General features: G+C 36.2%; 1 protein-coding gene across 2 annotated transcripts in view; it reads left to right on the forward strand.

The window, feature by feature from the left end:
• The window catches only part of LOC124544898 (putative fatty acyl-CoA reductase CG5065), a 386,147-nt gene extending 363,179 nt beyond the window's left edge, over positions 1 to 22,968 (forward strand). For both annotated transcript variants that reach the window (XM_047123629.1, XM_047123630.1), the window contains exons 6-9: positions 4,365 to 4,557; positions 5,963 to 6,202; positions 8,462 to 8,713; positions 18,329 to 22,968. In XM_047123629.1, coding sequence (XP_046979585.1) covers positions 4,365 to 4,557; positions 5,963 to 6,202; positions 8,462 to 8,713; positions 18,329 to 18,401 — 758 coding nt within the window. In that variant the 3' untranslated portion in view covers positions 18,402 to 22,968. The remainder of the gene's footprint in view (positions 1 to 4,364; positions 4,558 to 5,962; positions 6,203 to 8,461; positions 8,714 to 18,328) is intronic.
• The last annotated feature ends 2,087 nt before the right edge of the window (positions 22,969 to 25,055 follow it).

The following is a 25,055-nucleotide window of genomic DNA, read 5'->3' on the forward strand; positions in this document are numbered from 1 at the left end:
CAATAAAATATAGTTTTTGGTTTGCCTTCCCCACAACATTAACTGTGTTATCATTTCAACTTAAGTTGTTCCTAGTTGCAATTCCCAGGCATTAAGTCGAACTGACAGCCTTTAGATTTGTGTGATTTATTCTGTAATAAGAATTTAACAGATTTCTTTTTGCATTCATGCGGATGACCTCACAATTTTCCTAATTGAGAGACATTTATACTTCACCTGAAACCAGAGAGAACCTCTTATGATCCAAAGCGACACACATTGTTAGTACAAACGTGAGCCACCACTAGCAGCTGGCTGCACCCTGTGGTCTACGTGGCATCTGGAAGCACTTGTTCCACGTGCAGAGTGAAGCCTCTCGGTGTGCACATAAAAGTGCACACTGGATTTCTTCTCCTCCTTGGCAGCCATATCTCGTAAGGGGTGTTACTATGTGCCCGACACGGGAGCTCCCAACTACCAGTAAACCCACCTGCTGTGGATGCGCAGTTCTTGCATGCTGAGAGGCTTCCTCTAGAGCAGGGCAAATGATTGCATCTGTGACACAACTTCATTCCAGTTACTGTATTACAAAAATTAATCAAAAGTACCAAAATGAAAAGACAGTATTCTATACAGTCGTGATGTGCCATACCTAACACATTGAAAATATCCAGCACATATAACCACAAAGCATTGCTAATAAATACACTGTTATTGCAGTTCTGTAGTTTGGAGAAAGAAAAGAGAAACCTTTTCGAACAATTTTCTAGTTTCCTATAACCACGGGGAAGACGGCGTTCTTTAGTTTTTTAGCCAGTTGCATTAACTTCAAAATGCAATACAATAACACAAACTACAATATATTCTGTTATTTAAAGTAATCATTTACCTCTGTTTGCTTTTTGTGTTTGACATGTACATATGCATTTGATGACACATTCATTTTAATGCTTCATTATTATCGTTTGTATTAACCAGTTTTCTGAAAATAAGAAAGTTTTGTAAAATTTTCATTGCACTGAGATCTTCATTAAGTGATGGCACAACAAACTGTTCTTCTTGCTCATTGTCTTGTATGCCAGTCACATGTTTGCTGTGGATGACAGCTACAATTTCTTCTTCACTTGCTGGGATGTACACGGTGAGATTGTTGTTTTTGTAACTTGGTCATCACTTGCCGTTTTCTGTACACCAGTTTGAGTTTTATAACTCTGTAGTCCTTGTGTTATTGAACATAAGTGACATATGGGGATAAAAACACAAGCTTTATGCAATGCACATTGTCAACTACTGGGTATGTGGGGCAGTTATCAACAACGAGAACTTTTTCGTTTCTTTGGTTTCAGCTGCCAGTCTGAGTTACGCAGCCACTTTTCAGAAATGTCAGATGTCATCCAAGATTTTGCATTGTTTCAAAAACTGTAGGTGAGGAGTGACTATTTTTAAAACCTCTAAGTTTTCTTGGATTTCCAATCACCGGAAGCTCTTCTTTACAAGATACTGTGATATTTGCAGCAACCATAACTGTGATTCTCCTCTTAGGTATTTTCATGCCAAAACATTGTTCACCTTCATATTTCAGCATCTTACCTGGGATTCATATTGTAAAATAAACCAAGTTCCCTGCAATGAATATATAATCTGGCTTGTAAGCGGCTACTTCTTAGATAGCCACTTGTCTGTTGTGTTGTCAGGGACACTGGCCATTTTACCATGAATTTTCCCAGTGATAAAATCATAGTGAGCTCAGAAATGTATCCTAGACGAAGAACAATTGATGATCGGAATTGCCCGTAGGTGCACAGATTCATTGTTTTTTGCGTGCAGGATAGGTCCATTGATTGGCATATTATTTGACCTTTGCCACTTAAACCATGTAAGTAAAGCTTCTTCAGTATAGTTGTACTCAGATGATCTCACCCACTTGATTTTTAAAGAATTGTGTTCAAAAAGGTACTGTATTTTCTATCTGTCCTTCAAAATTGTAGACATTGTTGCAGTAGCCACCAGAAAGATCATGGGAGGCTCAGATTTAAGATGCAGATGAAAAAGTATATGCACGAATTTCCTGCAGAGGAGGCGTTGACGTTTTTCCTGATGGCTTACCGGACCACATCGATGGGAGAACACAGCCCCGCAGAGCTCCTCCATGGGCGCCAACCTAGGACTCTCAGACAGTAGCAACACGATTCACGATTCCATCGCACTTCACCTAGTGTAGACCGGGAACTGTCTGCTAGGCATGCCCAATGTGAACTGGCTGGGCACAGCCTATGCTGCCTGAGTTGTTGTTCCGCCGGCAGAGGATGCGGCCGAATTCTTGCTTGCCCTCTGGTGGGCGGGACTTTACTTGCGGCAACTACTGTCCGTGACGCGCCGTGCCAATGTGCGCCTCCCCCGATCTTTCTGGTAGCTACTGCAATTGTTGAATGTGAGACTCAATTCATTCGTGATGCTGACATTTGTTGACCCCATTTTCTAATCATGATATTATCTGTGACTTTTCTTCAATATTAATTGCTTTACTCTTTTTTTGCAACGTCTGGCATGAACTGTTTAATACACATACTGATATGAAACCAACAATGTACAGAAAACATGAGTTTGAAAATAAGTGTTACATAGTTGTTAGTAATCCCCAAATATGTATGAAACAAAACTAAACATTGGATGTTAAAGCTGATATATTTCTTCAAAAATTCAATAAATATGTTGTTTTATATGGTATGATATCGTTTATATGATGTTGTACTAACCAGTTTAGATGGAAACAATTTTGATGGAACTGTTAGCTTTCGTTGTTATAGCTACTGAATCATTAAAAGTGGTGTTGCTACAAACAGTATCGACTATATATTTCAGATATTGTGCCCAGAATACTAAGATCTGTTTCAAAATTTCAACCAATGTAAATGATATGCAAAATTCATGGTTTTCTGATCGTACAACTTTCAGAAACAGTTGTCTGTCCTTGGGGAAATTATGATTATATGACCTGCTAGAATAAAAGTTTGTGAGCTAACCCAATTTTTTAGCGTGTATATTTGCCTCAATTCTGTTTCTCTCTGTGAAAATTAATCGAGAAATAATTCTCATAATTACCAATGTGCATAGATTAGCACTAATCAAAACTTATTTTTCGTATACTTCTCAAAGCTACATCTAAGGAACACAAAGTGTGAATCAGTGAGTGAATGAGTGAAAAGAAATTGCTGTCTGAAACTCAGGCTTAATGTGTGTTTCAGTGGAGGTCATAACAATTGATGGATAACAATAACTGCAGAGTTTTGCAGTAGTGTTATGATAACTTTTATAGAAAAGTACTTTCAACTTTCAGTTGTTTTGTCCTCACAGCATTAAATAGAAGGGAACTCCTTTTGATTGTGAGTAGAATGATATATTAATAAGTAACAAATTTTTGGATAAAATTGGGTGATTGTTTTTGAAACAAACATATTTTAAAGAGTGGATAGCATCATCCTCTCCACATTGTGGAAATAGAGGAGTGTATGTCATACATCTATATTAGTATCTAACATTTGGAGAACTGAACATACTTCTTACTATACTAGTTTATTTAAACATTATTTCTAATTAATCATGAATTCAGGATAGTAAAAAGGGGGAAAAAAACATGGATGATTCTCGTTGTACTGCCAGGAGAGTAGGAAATAACTATTGGTAGGAAATAACTATTGGTAGGGGAATAACTATTTAAATGTAATACATTTAAGAGGGTAATACAATCTCATCTGCAATAGTTCTAAAGTGGACTGTGGTCCCAAATGAACTCAATTTCGGAGGACCCAAAGGAGTTTCAAGGAGGGAACTCACCCCAAAATGAAGTTATGAGAATGTTACACAATGATATGTGTATGAATTGTGCTATAATGTAAGGGAAGTTATTTATAAGCACCTAACAGTTTATTTTAATGATGTTTACTACCACTCACTATTTGACACAAGTTCCTACAATATTGTATAATCCAATTTGCCCATTTCATTTGATTAATATAGTTGTTGGTAAGCAAACCTGCAAAATTTTTGAATGTATTAAAGTGTTCTTTTTCCTATGAAGTGAACAAAAATCAGATTTGGTAACAAATGCCAAACAGCATTTTTTGAAATGTTTGTAATTAAATTGGACTGGTATTTAAACAGTGGCAATTCTACAGCCTAAATTTGTAGCTAAATAGGTAGTTTATAACAAAATGTATGTATTTTATGCACAATTAACACACGTGTCACAAACACAGTATTACAATGGAATGAATTTTTTGTTTATAATTCCTACAGTCAAATTTTGCAGTAAAAAAACGTTCACTGTAAGTACCAAAAATGCCAATCAGGAGTATCAATAATAATGATATACATTGTCCTAACAGTTACAGCAGCGTGGCGTGAACCTTTCCCTGGATGGGTTGACAATGTCTGTGGCATCACAGGAATCATGATGGAGATAGGACGCGGCACCATTCGCAGCATCATATGTGACCAGACACTTATCATGGACCTCATACCTGTCGACTACGTTGTCAACACATTGATCGCTGTCGCTTGGCACACAGCGACATACAGGTACTCCGAGAAATGTTAAACTTATGAGTACCGTAGTAAGAATCCCAAATTGTGAATAAAACTTTTGCAAAATAAACAGAAAAATTTCAAATCATAAATAAGTTACATACAGGTCCAGAAGTTATGAATGACACAGCAAAATGTTTGAAGAAGTAGGTAAAATGTGTTACTCTAACTTTATTTATCACTGTTTAGTAGAGCAGAGTGAACAAGTTATTATCTGTTTAGTTTTCAGTATCTAAAAAAGAAATAATAGTAGCATATACATGCATTTATACATGGACATTGTTGCACGATCACTTGGGCAACATAAACAAAGATCTGCAATATGAGGTTTGGAAAGAAAGGTTAATAATGAATGATACTGTGAAATAAGGTTCAGACAAACCATGATAAATAAAAATAGCACAGGCGATCATTTGTGGGGAGGTTTGGTGGAATACTGGTGTAGCAGGTGCAAGGAAAACAAGATTAGAACAAAATACAGTAAAGCATCCAGGAGGAAAAATGTGGTCAACAGGTTAAAGCAAGTATGTGGGCACAGAAAGTAGGAGAAAGAGAACCAATAACACAAAAGCAAAAAGGTTTATAATCCCATTTGGCTATGGGGAAAAACAGATTCCTGGGACTTGAAGGTCTACTGGTATAAATATCACTTATGAAAAAGATAAACTGTCTCCATTACTTCCTGTGTTGAATTTAATAGTGTAACTGCTGAGAAAACTGTAGTCCTGAACACAGCTGTTAACATTTGTTATTCCATGATGGATACATATCAAGCAGGCAGATTTAATTTGCTCTCTGAGAATGAAAATTGCTTTCTATTCTGAATAGTAATTTCTTTTTTAAAAAATCATTGGTGATCTATGGATTAATATTGAGAAAAATAAATTGGCAGAGTATTACTGAGTGCAACATGTTCTACATCCTAGCGATACTCTTGTGCCGTGGATCTGTGGAATTTGAAAATAAATAAATAAATAAATAAAAACAAACATCAAACTACACTAATATTTAATCAAGAATAAGTGAAAGAGAAATGGTTTTTTCTTTATAATCACCTTCTGTTTGGCAGCAAATTTCATTTTTATTTACAAGCTTTCCTTATGTTATTAAATTTAAAAATGTTGTTTTCTTCAATTCTGTAGTACCAATAAATCGCTGAATTACATTTGGATTCAACAGAACTCCAACAAAGGTGGAATCATTTTTATATTAGGAGACATATACTTTTAAAAATAGTGTAAGAGTAGAATCTGAGTTGAAACAATTTACCATTGTAACGTTAATATAAATTTCTATACGAAAAGCTATGTAAGATGCAGCTGCTGCTCATGTAGTTTTGCAACGTCAAAATGCTAAACCTTAAGAAAGCTATTGTTCTGACAGTTCACCATGTTAACAGACCCAACACAGTCAGAGTCTACAACTGCACATCAGGAATGAGGAACCCTGTCCAGTGGGCTGAGTTTGGAAGGCTGACACAGAAACACGCCTGCACATCACCTACACGACACGTTATGTGGTACCCTGGATTTACCTTCAGAACAAACAGGCTGATGCACAAGATATGTGAGGCACTTTTCCATATTGTGCCTGCCTTTGTTGTCGACATGGTTCTGCGACTACAAGGAGCCAAACCAATGTAAGAATATGCCGTAAAATCTGCTTTATGTTTCATATTTGTATCTGATTTCATTCTGTTGCTTTTTATATGTATGGGGTGATGAAAAAGTTTCCGTTTTAGGCTGTTGCTGCAGTGTATATACAACGTAGCATACAACATAGCATTGATGTGTAGGCAAGGGATTGGTGTGGCAGTCATGTTTTTCAAACGTGTATGCAGTAAATGTGGAAACAGGAACTGTGGCTATGTTATTACTAAATGCATCCAAACGAGACCAGAGTGCTGTTATTCTTTTCCTGGCTGTTGAAGGACAAACAACAGTAGACTTCGATCAGAGAATGAAGGGTGTGTGTGGGCAGCATATCTGTCAAAAACCAGGAAAACTGCAACAAGGGGCGCTGGTACTTTGTGATAATGCATGTCCCCATATCACAAATGTCGTGACACAGAACTTACGCCAACTGAAATGGGAGATACTTAAGCATCCATCATATCGTCCCTCTCTCTCCCCATTTGATTATCACGCCTTTGGTCTCTTAAAAAAGGCCTGTGGAGCAGGCAGTTGTGGGCATATTCACACAGCAGGACATGGTGTTTTACCAAACATATATCTCCAACCTGGTGTGTCACTGGAATGATTAACAAACATAGTATAGATTTATGAAAAAATAAATTTATGAATAAAATAAAATAAATTTATGAATAAACCTCTGTTTGGTGCTACAGGAGATTATAAAGGTAGCAGACTGAAACTTTGAGTCAGTTTATGACCTATTGTAAAATGAGCCATTTGTACGAAAAGTATTTGCAAAAGTAAATTTGATTTACACCCTGGTCTGACACAAAGTTTTAAGAGGTAACTAAAGTTTCTATCCATATTTAATGTACTAAGAAGTGCACCAAAAATAATAGAGCTCCTTGAACAAATTAACTACGTTTAGCAAAATTTTATCATGTATGCCACCACAGTATGCCCTACTGCTTCTGGCAATATTTTATATGGAATTAATTGTGGTTCATCTATTAAAGAACTGTATGTACTCTATTCAGTGTTTCACTTTGTTATGTGATCAGTTTTCTCACACATCCTTGACTGATTTTATCGTCAAATATTTGGCTGTTGTTGCTGCAGTTCATTCAACAGATAACACTCTGTAATGCAGATGTCTGCTTTTCCCCATCAATTTTCCTTGTAAGACTTTTCTTTATGAAAATGTTATGTTGAATTAGGTGTCTTAATTAATTTAATTTGTCTTCTATATATCAAATTAAAGGATGTCCTTTTCTCTTTAAATCTTTCTAAAATATGTTCATTAAATTGTCATACAATCCAGGATGTTTTTGTGATTATTCACATCCACATCTCTGTTGCTTTTAATTTTTTCCTTTTCTTGCTTTTCCATGGTCCACCCTTCACAACTGTAGCTGAAAATGCTGCAAATAAATGTCTTGAATTTCTTTCTTGTTTTTGCCTGTTAATGAATCAATTGTTAATCAATACACTTTTTATGAATGTCTTATGTAATAGGCTGAGGATTACAAATTATTTCAAAGTAACTAGTGAGAAAAGACTAGAAATATTTAATGCAGTGAGCACTGTTTTACAAATGAAATGATACAGTTTCAGAGATATTTCTGGTCTCATGCAGATATGATTTTATTTATACAGATTGAAACAGCAAGTGAAAATTTGTATCAAGGCCAGGAATTGAACTCAAGTCTCCAGCATACTAGGTAGGTGCATTGGCCACTGAGCCATCTTGGCACAACGGTTGGTTCAACTGCACTGCACAGATTACCGTGGTATGCCTCCCTCTTCGATACAAATTTTCACTGCCAGCGCACTCTACTTTAAATTCTCCCTTACACAACAACAGAATTGCCGAGGCTCTCCATGTTCTGGAATAGTACCTCAGCATCAAATGTATTTGGGGTATCCAGCCTCAAACCCAGGTCCAGGTACTTATACAAATGAAGAGACTTTACTGGTCTCATACAGTGGAATTTAAAGCTGACTGGGATGGCAGTGAAAATCTGGATTGAGAAGGGAGGCATGCCCGGGTAATCCATGAAGTGTGTCAACCACTGAGGCGGCTAACGCACATACCTAGCAAGCAAGAGACCCAAGTTCGATTCTCGGCCTTGGTACAAATTTTCACTCACCACTTCAGTCTATCTACATAGAATATAATTTTATTAGCTCTTTAGTTAGTTCTTTTTGTGGATAATTTGATAAAATTAATTTAGATATAATGATTTTATTCTCGTATTTTCCAGCATGATGAAGATTTCGAAGCGATTTCAAATGGCTGCTAAGACTGGTGAATTTTTTGCCCTGCACGAGTGGAAATTTCATAGTGATAATTTGATGGCATTAATGGAAGACGCCCAGGACAAAGCATTATTTGATGTGGACATTTCTGAGCTAGATTGGGACCAATATGTCAAACAATATATGCTAGGAATAAGGAAATTTATCCTGAAAGATTCTGCAGACACTATACCTGGAGCACGGCGAAAACTTCAGAAGTATGTGCAGCTGCCTTTCTATAAGTATTAGCACTATGATTCATTAACTCATGATCAGTCAAACAAAGATCCTTTTTTTCCTTTCCTTTCTTTATTCATTTATGTCGGTATTCTTACATTTGTAAGCAAAATGAAATACGTGTTCAGAAAGTAGCTTGGAAATAAATAAGAAACGATGAAAACAGCATACTCAATATGAACTGTTTTTACAACATTATGAGAACTGTGAGAAAACTTGCGCTTTATGGTTATAAAACATTACCAACCAGAAAGCTGGTCTGAAGACCAAGGTATTCTCCTGTGCATGCTTTGTCAATGCGCTTGTTGATCTTGATATCTCATTTGCCAGTTGATTGGTAGGGGGTATGTAGTTGAATGTGGAATCCAAATCATGAAGCAGTTAAGCATTTATCAGACATGCACTGGAATGCCTCAGAGGAAATCACATTACATGGAGGAAAAAGATAATGACATTGTAGACTTACAATCTAACACTTAACCTACTGAACAAATTGCTCATAGTGTATAGAGGTGTGTGTAGTTTTTCCATGTATTTCATATATGTGCTGATTATTATTTGATCCCTACAGCAATTTCATACTCTTTATTTTTGCTGGAAACCTGTCTTTGTCCCTGTTACCTTCAGGCTATTTTCTCCCCTTGGTATTTGCTTTTATTTTAGATCAAGAAGAGAGCTGTTCTTTTGTCACATAAAAATTAGCTTTTCTGTCCAACTCACAACAGAGAATACACTCATTTTAGGATAAATTTTCTTTTTAGACTGGTTTGAAATTTTATGAAATTTTTGTAAATAACAATGAAAGGTTCACATGCCTTAATGTTATTGCTATGCACTAGTTTGTAATGGAGTAAGTTCAAAGAGGCATTTGTAAGTTCTGCAGAGAACCACTTGTGACAGAATGTCTGGAAGGGCAGTGGACAAGAAGACACCATTGTGGAATGAGCAGGTGCAGGAAACAATAGAAGAAAAGGAAGAATGTCATATGTGGAAAAGGAAGAGATTAAAAAGAAATACCAGGAAAGTAAAAAGAATGTGTTAGCAGAAGAAAACAGGGAAAAATTTGGAGGAATTGAAATGAGTATTGGAAAAGGATTTTAATGTGGTGTAAAAGGATGCTATATGGAAGTACGAGAAGTGAGAGGAAGGAAAGCACATTCACAAAACTGGGAAAGGGGAAATTGAAAAATTAATAACACGATCAGAGGAGATAAGGAAAAGATGGAAAGAGTACTTTGACAAACTACTAAATGTGATTAACAGTAATGGAAAGGTAACAGAAGTACAGTGAGGGGACATAGTCATGGAAGAAGAGAAATAGGTTACAAGGCGCCTGGGACAGGTGAAATAAGTGTGGAGGTGTAAAGGCAGCTGGACCTACTAGGCTACAGAGATTATACAGATTGCAAAGATGCAAATGTACTCAAAAATGTGTTCCTGAAGAATGAGGAAAGGGAATAATAATTCCATTGTTCAAGAAGAGAGACAGAAAAGTATGTTGTAACTATTGAAGCATTGAAGATCAGTTAGAAGATGAGTATTATGGCTTCTGACAAGGGAGGTCAACAGTGGACTCAATATTTAGTATGGGACAGTTGAAAGAACATTGGGAGCATGGAAAAGATCTGGTGGTGACATTTCCTGATTTAATGAAGGCATACAATAGTGTCCCCAGATAAAAGGAGGAGGAAATTGGAAAGCAAACATCTTGAAATTATTTAAGCAATGTATCATAACAGCTCAGTTGTATCCAGACCAAGTTGAAAGAACTGATTTGCTTAGGAATATTACAGAGTTGAAACAAGAAAGTGTTGTGTCACCATCATTATTTATAAAGGTGATCTACCTGCTTTTGACATTGTGTTGTGGGCAAGTGACAGTAAGGAGGTGCAAGAACAACTAGACATTTTAAATGAAAAATCAAGAAATATGGATTTAAACACAGTGTGGAGAAAAACAAGAGTATGGTGGCAACCAGGGGAGACAGAGAAGGTAAGGGATAAATTAATATTTAAGAACAGGATATTGAAATTTTGGATAACTTTAAATATCAAGGAAATGTAATAATGGAGCCTGCAAGAACGGAGGCAAAGCTTAGCAAAAGAGTACAACAGAGCAATACAGTGTACCAGTGTGTGAAACAGAGCAGGGCTTAGTCTGGGGAAGGAAGTGTTGTAAAAGACATAGTTCACACCCATATTAACATATATGCATTAGAGAACTGGCCAATAATAAAAAGGGAAGAGAGCAGAATTTTAGCCAGTGAAATTAAATTCTTAAGAAGAATGTTAGGGAAAATGAAGAGAGACAGACTGAGAAATGACAATGTTGGGAACAAAATTGGAGTATAAAAGCTGATTGACAGAATTGAGAAGAATAGGTTAAAATGGTTTGGACATATAAAGAGAATGGAAAGTGGAAGAATATAAGAGTGAATGATGGAGGCCAAATATGAGGGCAAGAGGGAGACACGCAGTAAGATGGATTGGCTCAGTTAAGACCAGTTTCAGAAGAAGAAATATGAACTGTAACAAAACAGTTATAGAAGGACAATTTTGGAAATACCGGGGAAATTGAAGAAGTATCATAAATGTCCTAACCCAGCCTGATGCTGGATAGAGGGGAAAAGAAATGACAATGACTAGCTCATAAATCTGTGTTAAGCTATACTTGGTAAGTTCTACTAATATTAAGGATATGGTCAACATTCATTACACAATGCTAATATAATGATTTAAAAGTGAAATAGAGTATTCTATAGCAATGCAAATGCAGAGGACAATTATAACAGATGATCTGCTGCTGTTTCTCAAACAATCATTTAGGTGTAATTCTAAGATATTTAGCCACATGCGAAGATCTGTTATATGAGAATGTTATCAGTTTACTGCCTTGACAGATATTTCACATTATGTCATAGTATCAAATAAATATTGAACTTACAAATCTAACCAAATGAAGTGACCTTGCAGAGTTAATGAACTATTTGGTGCCCCCTAAGTCTCATGGAATATTTTCAGTTTCCTCCCAACGATTGTTAAGTGATTCAAATAGTTAATAATCATGCAACACACCACATTTGATTGTACTTTTCAGTTCATTCATATTTAATGTTACTAGACCTTTGATCAGCTGCTTGTAATGTGCTATAGATTTTACGACAAACATCAGTAAGCTACATATACTGTGGGTGGTTTCACAAAACTCACAGGTGGCAGGGGCTGACTGACTAACATATGTTTGCATATGGAATGGTTGGCAATGACTGACTACAGGATCATTTACAAACTCTGACTGACTATAGCTTTTTGCAGAATGTCTGTGTAAAGATGCGCGTAGCACAGGAATGTTAAAATGGGAAAATACAGAATTATTACATTTTAGCTATTAGCTTAAAGCATGCCAGAAATTTAAAAAATATGAAAACAGATTAGGCAATGAATTTATTTTTATTAACTGTAAGCTGTATAATTCGAAAATGGCAAAATGGCAGATACTGTTGTGTGTTGCAGAAATTTTAATGTGCAATTCCAAAGCTCGCCAACAATTTTCTTGAAAGTGATATTTTATAATTTGGATATTTCATAAACTAATGTGTTATTTTAGGAAAGTTTTAGCCTACATTTTTGGAATCAGAAAAATCATGGCTAGAAAACTATAACAGTAGAATTTTGACAGGATTGCATTTTATGACATGAACATTCTGGAATACATTAATTTGTAGGTAATATGAATAAAAAAATATAAAACAATAGATAGTTCAGGATAGAATAACAATATTGAAAGGATGGATTTGCTACACACACCACTGAGTAAGTGTTGAGTTGTAGGAAGGCATAATGAAAAAGAATGCTTTCGATTATTTCAGCTTTCAGAAGTCTCACTTAAGCAGTAGGAAACTTACACAAGCACAACTCACACATAGTTCAATCCTGGCACCTGGAGACATTTGCCAAGTGTGAGTGAATTGTGCTTGTTTGTGAATATGTGTGTTTTTTCTGCTTCAGAAGAACAACTTTGTCCAAAGGCTGAAATATTTCTGGAATTCTTTTTCATTGTGCCTGTCTGCAACTCAGTGTCTCCTCTGTGTGGTGAGAAGCAATCGTTTCTTTCCATGTTGTTTTGTTTGAAATATAAAATTCCAGAAAGTCTTACAAGCCACTAAGATTGTAAATATTTCCGTAAAACACCTGCAAGTAAACTAAATATATATTAGTATAATAATATCAGTAACTACTGTATTTACTCGAATCTAAGCCGCACCTGAAAAATGAGACTCTAAATCGAGGAAAAAAAATTTTCCCGAATCTAAGCCGCACCTGAAATTTGAGACTCGAAATTCAAGGGGAGAGAAAAATTTTACGCCGCACCTCCACATCAAAACAAAATTGGTCCATTGTAATATGAGACACAATTTAAGTCAAATGATGATGATACAGCTACAATAGTTTGGTTCGAGTCGTAAGCTTAGCAGTTAAGCTTTACCAGGTAGCCATTGTTATGCGTCAGGTGCTCCGTATTTATACGGGTACCCTTCCTTTTTCACGTGCTTTGTCTGGTTTGAATTGATTGCTTATTTTTCTTTGATCAGATAAGTGCCGTTCTCTTTGTTATAGGTGTTTGTCACTCTTAAGCTGAAAATGCATTACTGTACTGTGTCATGCATTGTTTGTCACATTCTGATAATGAGTGTTTACGACCTGTCGCTGCTCGCGGCATGGCTTGCTTTTGTGCACGCTACCGCCGCTTCCAATTTTTTAAAAAAAGAGAAGAATAGTCTCATTAGCGAAACAATGGCAAGAGACTGCTATTTGTTGTTACTTACACTGCTGCTTTCTTTGATAATGATCATTGCGTGTGATAGATGATGTTCTGAACGAGAGTTTAGCGAAAATTTTTCTCCTTTTGAAAATCTTTGCAGACACCTCTTTACTACATTACATTCTGCACAGAAATTAGTCATCTTAGATTTAAAAATTTAGTCAATTGCTGTGCTTCATTTCTGACTATCACTATTAGGCATAAGAATAATACGAATATAAACATGACATGATATGTGTACTCTTCCGCGTTTGCTTTTGTCTCACTCTAGTTTCGTAGTTTATTTGGCAGACAGGATTTAAATGAGAGAGCAGCAAACACGAAAGAATACATGGCAAAATGTTTATATTCGTATTATTCTTATGGTGAAGAGAATACTGCATGTGATTCACAATTCATAAAAGTTCCTATTAGCAACTATCTTTTCTCACAGGTACCAAAAAATTCAGAACGTAGAGTTGGCCGTATTGACAAACATCCCAAACAGTCTTGCCAGTCGGATTTTTGTAGTACATTGAAATGCTGCTACATTCAAAGAGGAACAATACGGAATTTGTATTTACTTCGTTGGATAATGTATGAAAATGCAGTGGTCGAAACTCGGGGCGAAGAAAAAAGCTCGTCTTCCACCTTTTATTTTTTTTTTTTAATTTATTTACTGATGCAGAGGTTTTGGCACCAGTATTTATCTTTGTACCTGCGAAGCATGCCTGTGTAGCGCTACATATATTTGACGGCAGAAGTTAGTTGTGGCGGCACCCACCAACATTTTTCAGAACTTCCGCTTACTTTGCACTCGATTCTAAGCCGCAGCCGGGTTTTTGGATTAAAAAAACCGGAAAAAAAGTGCGGCTTATATTTGAGTAAGTATGGTATCCTGTGAATAATAAAGTTTAGTGACATATTGCACGATAAGAATTCAGAAATTATGTGTAATCATGGTATATGCATTAAGTGCATAGTGGAAAAAACGAAAGTAAACAAAATTATTGAACAGGTGGTATTATAGCATGTGGAACAATTCCACCCGGAAATGTCTCAACCTCTGAAAATTTGTGCCAGGACCCAGACTTTGTGGATTTTGTGTGCTTCACAATCAGTAACCTTACTTTAGGCTCTCCACCCTCAGCTCATAGCACAATACAAATTCTCAGTATTAGCTGGTTCTGCCTCCTATGGGCAAAACAAAGGTTTTTCCACTGTGGGAATACACCAAATGGAGAGTGGTGGATAATTGGATGATTTTGCATATCTTGAGTTACCACAGTGGCAGCAATGAGGTTAAAACTGAGGTAGTGAAGCCTGCTGGACTCATACAGGTGACTGTCATCTTAGAGAAGTGGCACTTTTTCAGGTGCACCAATGGAGTACAGATGGTACAGATTTGATTCTGCCATCACCTACATAGTACCAAAGCACAGATTCTCCGGGGTAACAGACGTCTCTGAATTAAATTCATGTTTACAATGAAGGGCATTTCTCCACCATCTTTGCAATTGAGATTTTCACTTCCTTCCACCATCACAACATATCCCCCCCCTCCCCTCCCCTGTCATTTGTTACCCTAGACAAGGAGCTCTTACTATTTACTCTTGTCCAGAGCATGACAAACGCAGATTTCTTGTGAGGTTTTGTCACACCACCTCTTCCTTCCTGTGGCAAACTTGGGAACAGCTGTGGTGGACTGACACCACTATTAGAATTAACATAATAAGAAGAGAAAACCAAGAGGAGTGAGAGAATGGAGAGATATTGGGGAGAAAGGAGATGAATTGAACAAATCACTCATGATCCTAAAGGTCTGAAATGAACCAGTATCAAAAGGCAAAGGTTTACATGAGTCCATGTACTAATAGCAATAACGTACATTTGAAGTGACAGTTGAAATTTTGTACCTAGACTAGGACTCAAAGTGGATTTTTCATGGACATTCAAAAGAATCACAATAAAATGAAAACACCATTAGGACAAGTATGTGAAATGAGATGGGGAGTACTTTGAAGGAGATGTGTGCTGAAAATCTGTAGCTGAATAAAAATGTTATTTCAAAAAGTGCAGTTGTTTTTTGAATGGATCTTGTGCAGGGTGTCTCAATTCTTTTGGGGCAAATTAGTTGACAGTGGGTCCACAATCAGTTATTTTGAGATAGGGAACCAATGGTCAGAAATGCATGTTTATTGTATTTGGACATATACAGTGCATGCCATATAAGAACAATGTAGTTAATAGTAATTGTTTAAAGTGACAACTGCCAGTCCCAATTCGTGTATTGAAATGTAGCATGCAGTTCGGCTGCACTCTTGCAAAGATGTAGGCTGTCTGTTGTACACTGTAACAGGCAGCAGGTGATAAACAATGTACATCCCTGACCATCAAACAGACGTACTGTACACATGTGTCATACGATGACCCCATGTGTCGCATCGGCACGTTAACCTGTGCCGCATACACACCACTATCTCTGGTGTCAGTTGTCCATTGTATGAGACAGCTTGTCATGTCCACGGTGAGATGTGTTACTGTGTACGGTGCAAGGTGCGTAGTCAAAGACAGAACGCAACTCGTCATGACAGCAGGCAGATGTGCATTTAATGAATGGTGTGATGGGATGGAGTGTGCCTGTATAGCAACATGAATGTGTAGAGAACACTTTCCCAACACCTCATCCTAATTGGAAGAAGTTGTGTGAATACCACCTCTTGAGAGACAGTGTCATTCATGCCACAGACAGCCGGCCAAGACTTTGAGGAGACTGTTTTAGACCGTGTGTCTTACCCCCAGCAACAAGTACCCATCAACTTGCCTGCGAAACACACGCTTCGAAGGATCAATTGTTGATGAAATTATTTAATTGTATACTTAAAAAAATCTACTCATCAAGCGGTGACAGAACACACACATAAAAGACTGTTGTGATTGGCAAGCTTTCAGAGCCAGTGGCCCCTTCTTCAGGCAGAAGGGTTGAAGAGGATGCCAGAAGGGTGAAGGAAAAAGACTGGAGAGGTCTAGGAAAAGGGGTAGATTTTGGGAAAGTCACCCAGAACTGCTTAAAGGTGGAAGACAGGGTTATAAGCAAGCAGAGAGTACTACTAAAAGATCGTGCACGAGTTAATAAGAGTGAGTAAGCCAAGTGCACTGTATGTAACAGAAGTGGGAGTGGGCGGTGAAAAATAGACCGGAATGACAATGAAACATGTAGAAAACTAGAACTGAGTGAAGCAAAGAGCAGTTACAGTGAAGAAAAGCCGAGACTCAAGGAAGAAATTAACATAAATTAAGGCCAGGTGGGTGGCGAGAACCGAGAACATGTTGCAGTGCTACTTCCCACCTGTGGAGTTCTGAGAAACTGGTATCTGGGGGAAGAATCCCAGTGGTGCGTGTGTGTGAAACAGGTGCCAGGGTCATGAATGTCATGTTGTAGAGCACGTTCTGCAACAGGATATTGCGAGTTACCAGTATATACCCTCTGCCCGTGCCATTCGTGCTAATTGATAATTTGGTGGTAGTCATGCCGATGTAGAATCTCGTCCGATGCATTCCCACAATCAGTCTTTCCTTCTTATCCCGTATCGTTAAGTCTCCTCTGATCCATGGTTCTGGGTGACTTTCCGAAAATCCAATCCTTTTCCCAGACCTTTTCCTTCACCCTTCAACCCTTCTGCCTGAAGAAGGAGCCACTGGCTCCGGAAATTGCCAGTCACAACAGTCTTTTATGTGTGCGTTCTTCCGCCACTTGGTGAGTAGATTTTTTATCTATCCAGTTAAATAATAATAACACAATAAATATGTATTTCTGACCACTGGTTCCCTATCTCAATATAATTGGATGTGGGCCCATTATCACCTGTTTAAATTTGACTCGAAAGGCTCAAGTCACATTGTATACACTGCAGAATACGTCAGTTGGGTTAAGTCAGCCAGGCACTCTGCCTTGGTTCCTTTGAAATGGTGTTGTTACTATGATGTGTGAGCATTCCTAACGCTGAGTGCCTGTGAGACTTGGGGTTGAGCCAGGTCGAATGCTTGGGTAGCCTACTAGTAACACAACCGTTCGCAAAATTCTGGAAATGCAGATTCCAGGACTGGTCTTGGCACAAATATTTACTTGTCAATTCAGATGGATATCAACATGATCACTGTCATAAGCAGAAATTTAGGGTGTGTTACAAGGTTCCAACTTCGTAGATAGTTTCAATTTTGTGAGCAATGTTCACTAAAGGAACTACTTTGTCTGTTGTTATGAAAATTTTGAGTGTGTAGACTCATAACACATTAAAAATGAAAAAGCCAACTCATTTTATATCCTTGAGTGTTCTGATATTGTATCTGACATTAAACTATTACACCAATAATACATGCCGGCCGGCGTGGCTGAGCAGTTCTAGGCGCTTCAGTCTGGAGCCACGCGACCGCTACGATCGCAGGTTCGAATCCTGTCTCGGGCGTGGATGTGTGTGATGTCCTTAGGTTAGTTAGGTTTAAGTGCTTCTAAGTTCTAGGGGACTGATGACCTCAGATGTTGAGTCCTATAGTGCTCAGAGCCATTTGAACCAATAACACAAAGCAGCTCTCAGCTTGATATTGACCAATTCATTTATGTTCTCTGGTAGTTTCACTTCCAAGCATTATCACTTCATTGCTGTAATGATTCTAAGTCTGTAATAGTTGAATGAACAAACACCTGTAGCTGATATGAAGGTCTGATCATAAATAGGACACTTTAAAATTAATATTATGAAACTGTCACAGTTTAATGACAAATATTTCTTTTTCAGGTTGTACTGGGCTCATCGCATTACTCAGGTGCTAACTTTTGTGTTTCTGCTGAAGATTGTTAAACTGAGGTGATTGTAAGGCACTTTACAAGTTATCAGTGACAATGAATAATCCTGGTTGTTACTTGCAAAGTTTGCAAAACTTGTCTACAAGGAACACTGCGTATTTTGTCTTTTTCGGATGATGTTCCAGGACATGTAATACGGAGGAAAATTCTGTTAAACTAGAATGTGAGTGAAGGATATGCACATTCAAAGAAGGCCAGTTGCATTTCTGACAGGAAATTGTCGTGGAATTCTGAATTCTCTGGTTGTTTTGCTAAAATATATTTTAAATGCTCTGGTTATCAGACCAGTTTTGTATGAAATAGAAACAAAATTCTAGGCCAATCACTCTCAGTGAAATAAAAAATTGTGGTTTTTATTCTCATTTATTATGCTGCAAAGTGTATTTTTGCACAGGGAGGATTCCTCAGTATGTCAACATCAAAAATCAGAATGTGACAGCCCAACCCTCGGTTTTCAACAAACAGTGTGTCTGTAAGAGCTGTGCCCTTCCAGAGGTAGTCATTGGAAAATTTAAAAAAAATCTTTTGAAGATTAAATAGGATGTACTGTCTAAAAAGTGCTTAGTTTTATTTTGTGTTACTCTATAAATCTGTGTGTGCTTCTTTTAGGTTTATACATTTTGTCTTACAATTGTGTACTGAAAATATAGAATAAAAGTTGTATAAACATGTATTCTATTGGAGAGGAATATTATCATGAATGAGCATTTCTGATAATTCTTATTGTAACATTATGTGTCTTGGGAGAACAGCAGGTGAGATGGACACAGCAAGAAATAAGGAAATAAAGCTGTCATTGTTCAAATCCGTCCCAGGTTTTATCATAAATGGGAAATGTTGGAAGGCAGATTTTTGTCATACAGTGAACTCCAGTAGCGTGTATTTTGTGCATATACACTTCATTCAGACCTGTAATTAAGCCTATATGACCTGTACTGCTTGAAGTTTTCATTGGCATAATTAATATGACATCCAAGATGCAGCAAAATAACTGTGATGTGTTCACTGTTAGTTTGATTTTCTAAGTTCCTCACTCTTTTTCCATACTTCTTTTTCTGTATATTGACATATCACTTTTGTAAGTACTTAAATGCTACAATTATGATTAATGCCCAGAGTATAAGAAGTTCAGTAATTGATACTATAATGGTGAGAAACTCTTTTGTGTTGAGTGTATTACATTTTTTCTAAAAAGCAGTCAGTATAACACAACAAAAGTTGATTGACTCATGATAATTACTGCATATCACAAATAATACATCTCTGTTACATTTTCATGTTATTTTTGCCTCATGAGTTGACAGAATGGTGATCTTATGTCAGGAAAAAGCAGACACTTTCTGTACAACTGTACAGGCCAGTGCTGGTTGATATTTGTGGTTTGGCGAAATAAATACTGTAGTTATGCAGGTAGTTATAAATGCATTTTTAGCATTCAGGGTGAAATAGTTAGGAGCTGTAGAATGAGCATCCTTTCACTTCACTTTCAGGAGCTGAAGCCTGTAGTATGACAATGAAAAAAAATAATCATAAAACTGCAAGCAGGTGGATTTTCAATATCTCACCTGTTACGAGTTTGCTATGTAAGCGATCAAGAAAAGTTTTACAGTGTATATTGCTGACTGGATAGGCCATTAGACTATTTTCTTCCTTGTATTTGCAGAATTTTGTGGTGAAAATTTATATTTTTAGTAATGACAGTAAGATGAACATGACACTGGCACAGGAGGTTTCAGTAAATACAATGACTGACATGTGGAAAGTCCCACACAAAAGGACCTATGTGTGTCCTAGTGCCTCTTCATTAAATAAGTCTCTTTGAAGCTTATATAAAGTGATGTACAGTGTATAACTTTCAGTTATTTATAATTCTTCAATAATTGGTATATTTGAAATGTGATGTGCCTTTCTCCTATATGCTCTTTCATGTATGCACATTTAGCTGTTGTTATGAAAAATTTTCTCTAATTGTTGAGTAGTAAGCTGTTGACAACTAATTGTTTCTGTACAATATTTGAAAATATATTTCCATTGGCAAAGATTACTGTTCCATACATGGTTATTAAGCTATATCTTACACTTGTAATAACTTTTAAATTTCTGATTTGTTGTCGTGGACCGTATTCAGTTACCATGAGCTGTATGGAAAATAGTGTGCAGTCAGGCTTTCAAATTCTGTATGATATTTTGACCATTAATATTTGTTACCTCCATTTTTAACATAATAAAAAAATTTATATGCCTTTTTAGTAAGATCTGTATAATGTAAAATTAGTATATTTTTACATTAGATGAGCAACATTACAGCGAAGAAAGAACATTCAGTTTTTTATTAAAACCAAATGCTATGGTATATTTTACATATAATTAAATTTTATTTGGTAATTTTTTAATTTCATAAATAGAATTATATCAATGTTTAGTTCTTTCTTCAGAAGTCAGTGGCTACTTAATTAATCACCAGAATAAAAGATTATATGTTCTCCAGGATTGTTGAGCACCTTATTGGATGCAATAACATGCATAAAGCAAAATTTCATTTCACACTGAGAATGATACTGATTGAAATATTACATGCACTGTATTGTAAGTGATCTGGCCAGAAAGTGATATAATAGAACATGTCCATATTCTTACAGAGTGTATAATTCTGTCTCAAAAAAGTGAAGAAATTGTTGACTGGTAATTCACCACTGCACAAAAATACAAATATTTCATTTTTATGGCACTATGAAGTGTGTGTCTATCGCCAACAGAAATTTTCTGCATATTTAAATATTTAACCCATTCACTTTTGAAGCAGTTTTTGACCAATAAGTGTTTATAAGGGTCTGCTAAGAGGTAATAAAAGTATCTTTAGTGTACACATTTGAGTGGTCAATGTACATTTACTCATTATTTTGATCAGGCATTGCAGTTGTGCTGTGGTCACTAAGATGTTCTTCAGAGAAAGTTTGAAAATCTTACTGCTGTTTATATTTTCTGTTCTAACGTGGAAGACTGCAGATGAACACATGGCGTCTCTGTGTGTGTGTGTGTGTGTGTGTGTGTGTGTGTGAGAGAGAGAGAGAGAGGATTGAAAGGACTAATAGGTCTTCTAGTCAATGAAGGTATGAACATAGAAATTTGTCAGTATGTTTTCCAGTAATGCTCACTTGTGAAATATTACTAATTTTTGTAAGTGGTGCCATCACACACAGAGCAGTATAAGTGAAAACTGTGTGTCACATAAAAGAACAAAAGCAATTTTGTTAATAATTCACTTAAAATGCCTGCATTGTTTGGAGAACACATCAACACATGCACTTCATAATTTATGTTCATTCCATAAACAGTTAAGTGTTCACAAAACTATTCTGTGTAATTTATTTCAATAGTTCATTGTAAAAGCTTATGAAACTTGTATTTTGACAAAGCAAACACAAAATTTTAGCATGGGAGGTACATAAAAATATAAGCATGGGAAAGTGATATCAGTGTCCATTCTGAACACATTCAGTATGTAAATATTTGCCAGTTAGACTGAAAAATGTGTAAAGTTTAGCCTATTTAAAGTTATCTTTTATTGGTTCATTACAAACAACACACACACACACACACACACACACACACATATGAACTGTCATGCTGTATAGCAAAACATGGGAGAGTCTAATCTTTCACTAGAATCTCACTTTCTTATGTACATATCCCAATTTTAACTTATGCTTACTATATAATTTATTTTAACATTACTAATGAGTGAGTCCTGAGAACAGAAACTACTGGAACTACCTATACAAAGTGAAACTGATTATTTACAAGGGAGAGTATAAGTTATGTTATCAGAATTGCTTGTAGGAATTTTTAAACTTTGATCACAATTTCCTAAAACAGAGATGTGATCATTCAAGTATTTCAGTATTTTTGAAGTGTCATGTTAATACTACAATTAAAAAGTGAATAAGGCCTTCTTACACCATGTAACAATAGAACATTAAATTGCAAAATATACTCAGTTTTCTTCTGTATGAGCATACAGTTTATGCTGAAATTTGTGCAGTATTATGAATGAGCAGGTCGTTTATGAAAAAAAGAGAAACTGTTATTTTAATAACATACAGGAGTAGAATGATACAATGATTATTTTACTGTAAATTTCTTGTAATTAAATGTGTAAAACAAATGTTGCTAGCTACAAAACTGCATTAAAATTTTCTTTCAGTATTTCATTAATCGTAAATATTTTTGTGACCATGTAAAAGAAAAACAGAAAAAAGAAAAACAACTTCATGGCTTTAATGCAAATATCTTCTGCAGAAGTATTTTGTATTCTATAATACAGTTACAGCAGTGGAACAGTATAAAGTGAATTTTATGCTTGAAACCAAGGTAAAATTAAAACATATTTTGCTTTGCTGCTTCTCAGTATATAAAAGCAATTTTCTCTGTGATGAATGGTCCTATATATTTTAGTTTTTATTTTGCCAGTGTAAAATTAACCATATGTACTAAAAATTCCAAACAAAAATTTCACAATGATTGTACTATTATTGAATGTGAGAACTTTTGTGTTGATTAAAAATTAAAGAATTTCTGCCAATCAGTTTTGTACTTATCATATATTCTTATTGGTTAGTTTTTCATATTTCTTATGACAACACACGAATTGTTTCATAAACAAACAGTGACTGTGTTTGACAAATGGATAAAAACCTCATAAATAAAAGTATCATAGATGAGTGGCATACAACATGTTGAAGCAGATTGATTGGTGAGAGCAGAAATGCTGGGGGAAGAAATGCCAATAGTTACTTTCTGCTTCGTAAGTAGGTAAGGATAAGATAACCACACATTACCCCTGATATTTCCTACGTATTTTTGATGTATTTCTCTTGGCCCTGGTTTTAAGTAGTAATTTCCGATGATTTGCTTTAGTTCTTCTATAGGAGCTCCACAGTATGTACATTATTAATTCTTTGTAAAAGTTTGCTACTTCTCATTAATAGCACTTATTTGGAGTGTGTGTGTGCAAGACACAAGAGCAACAGCTGTAAGAACAAGTGCAGCAATTCTGATAGAGTCACAGTTCGTCCATGTGTATTTTGTCCTTTCTTGAGATGTTGCTCTTTCTGGCAGCTGACTAATAACCATTCCTCATCTGAATTGTTCATTTTTATTTTTAATTAGAATTATAACTATATATCATTTCAGAGTTCCCCAAATGTACGGTATGGTATATTCAAAAGTACGCTAAGACAAGTTAACTTAACCTCCATATAAATTAACACCTGGAGGAAAAGACCATTTATTTTCTTTCCTAGTCTACTAGGTAGATACAGGGTTTATGATTATGTGCACTGGTGGTAACAAGGAGAGTGGCAGAATGAAGCAGGTGGTTTCAGTGGTAACTAGTGAGAGACTGGTCAGAATCTCCAGGCTGCGGTATATTGGTCAACAGTCGTCAGAGGGCGGCACCATCTTACGTGCTTACACTGGCAGCCGTACCGCATATGGACACAAGCCACAACTGTCACTTGGAGTCCGAGTATCTCCATCGTGTTCTCTCTGTCGATACTCGGGGCTTCGCGGGGAACCTAGATCATCCTTGGATACTAAAATTTATATAAATAACAGCTGTGGGCAATGCCCATTGAACAGAATGTGACAAATGGCTTCTTCACCAGTGTTAACTGCTACATTAGCTTTGAGAATTACTAAATTTACTTCTGCCTGCTGCACCTGACATGCAAGTCACCATCTGGTAGACTTAGATCCCTATATGAACTCACTACCTTCTTATTTACCGAGCAAGGTGGCGCAGTGTTTAGCGCACTGGACTCTGAGGACGACAGTTCAAACCCAGGACCAGGCATCTTAATTTAGGTTTTCCGTGATTTCCCTAAAATGCTAATGCCAGGATGGTTTCTTAATCTTATGGGACCGATGACCTCGCTGTTTGGTCCCTTCTTCCAAATCAACCAACCCTTCTTTGTTGTAAAATTCTACACTAGAATCAAGAGTTAGATTCCTGGATAACTTTGTACTGAGGAAAAAGAAAGTTTAAGAGAGCATTTAATCTTCATACTACTCATTGTTGTCAGTACAGATAGAACTAACAGAATTATGGACTTCTAACCACATGTGTAGTAATTAAGAACACAAAATAGAAATAATCAGCAGGAAATGTTAAGAGTTGGAAACAATACAATACATACGATACTTTTGTTTCACTGTGTAAAATGTCAGTCAGACAACATTATTGTTCACACATATGTGTGTGTAAATTGTGTACTGTTATATTACGAACACAAAATTAGCATAGTAACTCTGAAGCAATAGTCATACCGTATTACCATGCACTAATAGAGATGAAGAGGGGTATATTTATTGCTAAATATAGTGTCATAAGGTAAAGTTTTCAGTCTTCACACTTAAGATTGGAATACAGTACTCGTTAAATGAAACAATATATTCCATATAATTAATTTAAAATACAATAATACGTTCCATGCAGAAAAACTACTAAAAGTTACATCTTATTCATGCCATTTACTCAAAGAAAACTATACATACAGTATTATGTACTTCATTATTCATACACAACTAATTTTTTTCAACTAGGAAGTTACCTATAACTACCTATAACCATTTTTTTCTGCCGAAGCTTCAACACTTGG

The sequence above is a fragment of the Schistocerca americana genome, chromosome 8 (genome assembly GCF_021461395.2).
Source record: "Schistocerca americana isolate TAMUIC-IGC-003095 chromosome 8, iqSchAmer2.1, whole genome shotgun sequence".
Taxonomy (NCBI): domain Eukaryota; kingdom Metazoa; phylum Arthropoda; class Insecta; order Orthoptera; family Acrididae; genus Schistocerca; species Schistocerca americana.